Below are 7,500 nucleotides of genomic sequence, written 5' to 3'. Positions count from 1 at the left end.
AGTGCGCTGCAGCATGCAGGGAGCTCCAGCCATCATTATCCTTCACATTCACATCAAACCCAGCCTTCAGCAGCAGCCTGCCAGAGGAGGGGGGAGAGGGCGGGAGAGAGGGGAGAGACAGAGAGGAGAGAGGGGAGAGATAGAGAAGAGAGAGGGGAGAGAGAGAGAGGAGATGGGAGAGGAGAGAGTCAACCCAGACTGACACAAACTCCCACCATCTCCCCCTTTCTATATATAAAATTCCAATGGTCTTTATCGACCCTGACTCACTTGATGACCTCGAGGTACCCCTTGGCTGCAGCGACGTGCAGGTCGGTGGCCCCGGTTTTGGGGTGCCGGCTCACTGTGACCTTGCCCTGATTGACCCACTGCTGAGCATCCTGCAGCATCAGCCTCTTCTCTTCCTGGCGAGCTGCCTCCACATCCACCCCTGAGAGGAGGGAGAGAGGGGGAGTTAATGATGCCGGTTCACACCGGACACAATGAGCAATCAGAGGAGAGTCAACTCGCATCGAGAGATAGGGGAGGGAGAGGAGAGACTCCCCATTCATTCGTGGGATCGAAAGGCAGAGAGGGGGAGAGTGAGACGGGGAGAGTCACCTTGCTTCTTGATCTCAGCCTGCAGCAGCTTCTCCATGGCCGACTCCTGCGCCACGTCGAGGGGCAGCTCTCCCTCGCTGTTCACCGCCGCCACACGCGCCCCCTTGCTGATCAGGAACCCTGCGATCTCCGTGAAGCCGCAGGACGCCGCAGCGTGGAGGGGGGTCCAGCCCTCGTTGTCGGGCTGATTCACGTTCGCTCCGTGCTCCACCAGAAACTCCACCATCTCCTGATTCTCATCAATACAGGCCTGAAGACAGAGGGGCAGTGGAGAGAGGGAGAGAGGGGGTTTGTGAGGATCGCTGCGGATCGGGGCTTATTTACCATTCAGAGTGAATTAAGAAACCGCTGCTTGGGTTTGAGTGAATTGCTGCTCTCCACAGAGTAAGAAAAGCAGAGATCCTCACAAACCCAAGCAGCCGTGTCCTCACTCGTTTCACTCAGAAGGGTAAATCAGCCCAGTGGACACCAGCGCCCCTCACCTGTGGAGAGCTGGATCAGAATAATCCAGTAATGGATATGTGCAGTGCCAGTGCACTGGCTGAATGCTGGGAACACACTACAACAGAGCTCAACAAACACGATTCCTGTCCTGCACACTAGGGGCAGCTTTAAGCAGTGACTCCTTGTTCAACGGCAGCAGGCTGTGGGTCGTTCATAACTTTGAGCCTCAGAATTTATTTCCAGTGGGTCAGGGATCAGAGATCCCCTCGTTCCCAGGACAGCCCCTCCCCGGAGGACAGAGTTGGGCTCAGGCCAGGAAATGTCAACCTCGGCCGAAAAACAGACTGGAAAGAAAAGACAATAGAAGGGGGAGGTTGGGTTTGGTTTCTCAGCTGGAAAGAAGACAGACAGTCCTTCTGCTCAAGGGGAACAGATCGAGCAGTCGAGATCCTTTCTTTGCATCGTGATACTAGACTAAAAACAGCCCAGCTCATTGCAGTCCGCTGAGTGGTTCATGAATGAATCACAAGCACTCTTTACAGCTGGTCTGAGCCCAAGCGCTCCCTCTCAAATCACACGTGTCTTCTCAAACGTTACGGCCACATTGTTATGTTCAGCTGAAGAAACCCTGACCCTAACCCGGACCTTCCTGAGAGCCAAGCTGATCTCACTGTAGAGCAAACGGTTTGGGACCGTCAGGGGGACGACGAGGGGGGTCTGATCGAGGGCCACGGCTTCCTACAGCTTCTCAACCACTGAACCCTCGAACCCAGGTCCCGACCCGCAGCGTTTGTTGTGTGTATGTGATAAATGCAGCCCCAGACTGACCCCTCCCTCCTCCCTCCTCCACACTCACAAAGGGGATATTGTTGCAATTGCTCGCTGGCTCCCGGTCACCACTTGGAAAGGCAACACGGAAAATAATAATAATGTATATTTAAATTTGGGTTGCTAGGCGACAGGGGCCGTTACATATTCCAGCAGGCACACAATTGCGAAACGCTCTAGAACTGAGAGAGATCTCTCTCTGGTGTGTGGTGCATTCCAGATCAAGACGGCCATCTCCTGACAATCTCCAGCCCAGCAGCCCTGGCAGGTTCCCTCGGAGAAAGAATAAGAGAGAGAGGAAAGGGGGTGGTGTGGGGGGGGGGGGGGGGGGGGGGGGGGGTGGGTGTGGGGGGGGGGGCTGGGGGGGCCAATCCGTTACAAGAGGAGGGTGTGTGACATTCCAGATGGAGAGCCAGTGGGGGAGGGGCTCCAGCCAGGGAGGCAGTGTGGTCTAGTGGGGGGGAGGGGAGGGGCTGGGAGGGAGGCAGTGTGGTCTAGTGGTTAGTGCTGAGGGACTGGGAGGGAGGCAGTGTGGGTCTAGTGGTGAGAGCTGAGGGGACTGGGAGGGAGGGGCAGTGTGGTCTAGTGGGTAGAGCTGGAGGGACTGAGGCAGGGTGGGTCTAGTGGTTAGAGGTGGGAGTGAGGACCCAGAGCAAAGCCGGCGTTAACAAGAGAGGCAGTGGGGTCTAGTGTAGAGGGAGGGGGCTGGGAGGGAGGCAGTGTGGTCTATTGGTTAGAGCTGAGGGACTGGGAGGGAGGCAGTGTGGTATAGTGGTTAGAGCTGAGGGGCTGGGAGGGAGGCAGTGTGGTCTGGTGGTTAGAGCTGAGGGACTGGGAGGGAGGCAGTGATAATCAAGAATCTTCACCTTCCCGACCACTCCCTCCGTCACACCAATCACCTACTCTCACCGCCCCGACCCTCCCCCCGATAGAGGGAGTGTCAGTGGATGTGGTCCTTTCCTTGGGAGGTACAGGTTTGTCTCACACAGAGTGAGGGCTGCCGGAGGCGTCTAGGTCTGAGAGAGGGAGTGGCTGGTCACCTCCCCTTACCCTTTTGTCCTAGGTTAGAGTGGACCTTGGGGTGTGGTGGGAGGAGTGGAGGGGCTGGGAGTGGGCTAGTGGTTAGAGCTTAGAGGAGGGGAGGGAGGCAGTGTGGTCTGGTGGTTAGAGCTGAGGGACTGGGAGGGAGGCGTGCATGTGGGTCTAGTGGAGGAGAGTGGAGGGCTGGTATGGACTGGGCTGGGAGGGAGGCGGTGTGGTGTATTGGTTAGAGCGGAGGGGCTGGGAGGGAGGCAGTGTGGTCTGGTAGTGAGAGTGGAGGGGCTGGGAGGGAGGGCAGTGTGGTCTAGTGGTTAGAGCTGAGGGAGGGGCTGGGAGGGAGGCAGTGTGGTCTAGTGGAGAGAGTGGAGGGGCTGGGAGGGAGGCAGTGTGGTCTAGTGGAGAGAGTGGGAGGGAGGCAGGTGTGGTCTAGTGGTTTGAGTTGAGAGGAACGCTGAGGAGGGAGTCAGTGTCCTCTAGCACCCGCCCAAAACCGCCTCAGTTGGGGGCTGGGAGGGAGGCAGTGTGGTCTAGTGGTTAGAGTGGAGGGGCTGGGAGGGAGGCAGTGTGGTCTAGTGGAGAGAGTGGAGGGGCTGGGAGGGAGGCAGTGTGGTGGGGTGGGGAGAGCGGAGGGGCTTAGAGGGAGACAGTGTGGTCTAGTGTTTAGACCAATCTACCATCCTACACTCCCTCCGTTCAGTCCAGACCACCTCCTCACGGTGCGAAGGGAGGCAGTGTGGTCTAGTGGTTAGAGTGGAGGGGCTGGGGTTCTAGTGGTTAGGGAGGGGCTGGGAGGGGGCAGTGTGGTGTAGTGGTTAGAGCGGAGGGACTGGGGAGGGAGGCAGTGTGGTCTAGTGGTTAGAGCTGGAGGGGCTGGGAGGGAGGCAGAGTGGCAGTGTTGGGCTGGGGGACTAGAGGGAGGCAGTGTGGAGTGGCTGGGATCCCCCCAACCCCCGTCCGTTCAGTGAGGGTCGCCACCCCCCCATGTGTCTCTAGACCCCCACCTCTTCTGGGCAGGGACCAGATCACCTCTCAGTGGAGCTGGAGATGGCTGGGAGGCAGTGTGGTCTAGTGGTTAGAGTGGAGGGGCTGGGAGGGAGGCAGTGTGGTCTAGTGGAGAGAGTGGAGGGGCTGGGAGGGAGGCAGTGTGGTCTAGTGGAGAGAATACAATCTATCTCAAGGAGGGATCGCCCTCCCTACGTCAGGTCACACCAAGAGCACCATCTCCACCTCCCCGCCGGGCCCCTCCTCTGTCTCACACCCAGATCACCAACCCTCTCACCTCCCCGCCCCTCCCCGTTCCACAGTCACACCTCACCTCTCACCTCCCCACCCTCCAGTGTGGTCACACCAGATCCCCTCACTCTCCCCGACCACCGTCACGTCACCTCACCTAGTGGAGGGGCTGGGAGGGAGGCAGTGTGGTCTAGTGGAGAGAGTGGAGGGGCTGGGAGGGAGGCAGTGTGGCTCTAGTGGAGAGAGTGGAGGGGCTGGGAGGGAGGCAGTGTGGTCTAGTGGTTAGAGTGCTGGGGCGGGGGGGGAGGCAGTGTGGTGTAGTGGAGGGAGTGGAGGGGCTGGGAGGGAGGCAGTGTGGGCTCTAGTGGGAGGGAGGCAGCGTGGCTCTAGAGGAGGAGGGATTGGGAGGGAAGCAGTGTGGTCTAGTGGAGAGAGTGGAGGGGCGGGGAGGGAGGCAGTGTGGTCTGACCCCACCCTCCCTCCCGTCTCTACTACCAGACACACTTGTCTGACTGGGAGGGAGGCAGTGTGGTGCAGTGGAGTGAGGGGTGGGAGGGAGGCAGAGTGGTCACGCTCCGACTCACCACCAAAAGTCTACTCCGTCGCTTCGACCACACCTACGCATCAAACCTCACCTCTCTACCCCTCGACCCATCCTCTCCTCCGTCACCACCAGATCACCTCTCTCCACCACCTCCCCGAACCCTCCCTGTCCCGCCGTCACACCAGATCACCTTCCCTCGCACCTCCCAGCAGCACTCCCTCCCTCAAAAGTCTGCTCACTCCCCACACCAGATCACCTCTCTCACCTCCCCCACCCCTCCCTCCGTCACACCAGACCACCTGCTCTCACCTCTCCTCCCCTACCCCACCTCTCCCTCCGGTCACCCGTCATCCCACCTCTCTCACCCTCCCACAACCCTCCCTACCGTTATCACACCATATCACCCTCTCTCCCTCCCCAGACCCCTCCCTCCGTCACAACAATCCACACAATCTCACGCTCCCCACCCTCCCTGCCGAATCACAGCCAACCCCCATCGCTACCCTCCCGGACCCTCCTCCCTCCGTCCAACTCACACCAGATCACCGCATACTCTCACCACCTCTCCCCGACCCCTCCCCTCCGTCACACCAGATCGATCACCAAGTCCCACCTACCCCGACGGGGAGGGAGGCAGTGTGGTCTAGTGGAGAGAGAGGAGGGGCTGGGAGGGAGGCAGTGTGGTCTAGTGTTTAGAGCTGAGGGACTAGTGTGGTCTAGTGCTTAGAGCTGAGGGGCTGGGAGGGAGGCAGTGTGGTCTAGTGGTTAGAGCTGAGAGGGAGAGTGGAGCGTGGCTCTCTCGGTGTGGTCTCTTGCGAGTCTGGAGTGCTATACTGTTCAGGTCATGTTCTCAGAAGGATCTCTCAGGAAGAACAAAATGATAACTTGGCTGTGTTTGGATCTCTCTCTCATCCTAGAATTCTCTTTTAATAAAGAGTGTGGAGACAGAAACATGGAAATTAAGCATATTCATATTCCTTCATCTTTACGCCCAGAGACACACCCACAGTCACACGAGACACAGCCAGTCACATGAGACACACCCAGTCACAAAGACACACCCACACTCACCCAGAGACACACCCACAGAGACACACCCACACTCACCCAGAGACACACCCACACTCACCCAGAGACACACCCACAGAGACACACCCACAAGAGACACACACACCACACAGAGACACACCCACACTCACCCAGAGACACACCCACACTCACCCAGAGACACACCCACAGAGACACACCCACACTCACCCAGAGACACACCCACAGAGACACACCCACACTCACACAGAGACACACCCACAGAGACACACCCACACTCACCCAGAGACACACCCACAGAGACACACCCACAAAGACACACCCACAGAGACACACCCACACTCACCCAGAGACACACCCACACACACCCACAGAGACACACCCACAGAGACACACCCACACTCACCCAGAGACACACCCACTCACCCAGAGACACACCCACAGAGACACACACCACACAGAGACACACCCACAGAGACACACCCACAGAGACACACCCACAGAGACACACCCACACTCACCCAGAGACACACCCACACTCACCCAGAGACACACCCACAGAGACACACCCACACTCACCGAGAGACACACCCACAGAGACACACCCACACTCACCCAGAGACACACCCACACACAGTGAAGTGCACTGCAGAGCAGTTTCAGCCACTCCAGGCTTTACAACTCCCTGCAGCCCAGACAGGAAGTCCCCCAGAGGGGGTCAAACCCATCCCTGACCTTTATGTTGCCAAGCACTTCCTGCTTCATTCAGGCTCTTCCTGTCAGAGCTGGTCTGAGTCTCTAACCCTGCTCAAACTCCTGATCATTGCAATATTAATAATACTAGACTTCATTGAGGGGAGCTCTGAACCCCAGGACTGGGTGCAGCAGCAGCAGCAGGGCTAGTGTGAGTTTCTAACCCTGCTCAAACTCCTGGCTCCTGATCATTGCAATATTAATAATACTAGACTTCATTGAGGGGAGCTCTGAACCCCAGGACTGGGTGCAGCAGCAGCAGGGCTAGTGTGAGTTTCTAAGCCTGCTCAAACTCCTGATCATTGCAATATTAATAATACTAGACTTCATTGAGGGGAGCTCTGAACCCCAGGACTGAGTGCAGCAACAGCAGCAGGGCTAGTGTGAGTTTCTAACCCTGCTCAAACTCCTGATCATTGCAATATTAATAATACTAGACTTCATTGAGGGGAGCTCTGAACCCCAGGACTGAGTGCAGCAACAGCAGCAAGGCTAGTGTGAGTTTCTAACCCTGCTCAAACTCCTGATCATTGCAATATTAATAATACTAGACTTCATTGAGGGGAGCTCTGAACCCCAGGACTGGGTGCAGCAGCAGCAGCAGCAGGGCTAGTGTGAGTTTCTAACTCTGCTCAAACTCCTGATCATTGCAATATTAATAATACTAGACTTCATTGAGGGGAGCTCTGAACCCCAGGACTGGGTGCAGCAACAGCAGCAGGGCTAGTGTGAGTTTCTAACCCTGCTCAAACTCCTGGCTCCTGATCATTGCAATATTAATAATACTAGACTTCATTGAGGGGAGCTCTGAACCCCAGGACTGGGTGCAGCAGCAGCAGGGCTAGTGTGAGTTTCTAACCCTGCTCAAACTCCTGGCTCCTGATCATTGCAATATTAATAATACTAGACTTCATTGAGGGGAGCTCTGAGCCCCAGGACTGGGTGCAGCAGCAGCAGGGCTAGTGTGAGTTTCTAACCCTGCTCAAACTCCTGGCTCCTGATCATTTCAA

At 57.2% G+C, this 7,500-nt stretch overlaps 2 protein-coding genes across 9 annotated transcripts in view; one reads left to right on the top strand and one right to left on the bottom strand.

The window, feature by feature from the left end:
* LOC121294632 (protein phosphatase 1 regulatory subunit 12A-like) overlaps positions 1 to 7,500 on the bottom strand; it is a 38,782-nt gene that overhangs the window by 24,111 nt on the left and 7,171 nt on the right. For all 5 annotated transcript variants that reach the window (XM_041218540.1, XM_041218537.1, XM_041218541.1 and 2 more), the window contains exons 2-4: positions 601 to 850; positions 271 to 430; positions 1 to 77 (exon numbers count right to left, since the gene is read on the bottom strand). The exon at positions 1 to 77 is cut by the window's left edge and continues 68 nt beyond it. In XM_041218540.1, coding sequence (XP_041074474.1) covers positions 1 to 77; positions 271 to 430; positions 601 to 850 — 487 coding nt within the window. The remainder of the gene's footprint in view (positions 78 to 270; positions 431 to 600; positions 851 to 7,500) is intronic.
* LOC121294633 overlaps positions 7,496 to 7,500 on the top strand; it is a 2,199-nt gene continuing 2,194 nt past the window's right edge. For all 4 annotated transcript variants that reach the window (XM_041218545.1, XM_041218542.1, XM_041218544.1 and 1 more), the window contains exon 1: positions 7,496 to 7,500. This exon is cut by the window's right edge. The gene's annotated coding sequence lies outside the window, so the exon portion shown is untranslated.

The sequence above is a fragment of the Polyodon spathula genome, chromosome 19, assembly GCF_017654505.1.
Source record: "Polyodon spathula isolate WHYD16114869_AA chromosome 19, ASM1765450v1, whole genome shotgun sequence".
Classification (NCBI taxonomy): domain Eukaryota; kingdom Metazoa; phylum Chordata; class Actinopteri; order Acipenseriformes; family Polyodontidae; genus Polyodon; species Polyodon spathula.
The sequence above is the reverse complement of the archived record's forward strand: the minus strand, read 5'-3'. Positions and strand labels throughout refer to the sequence as shown.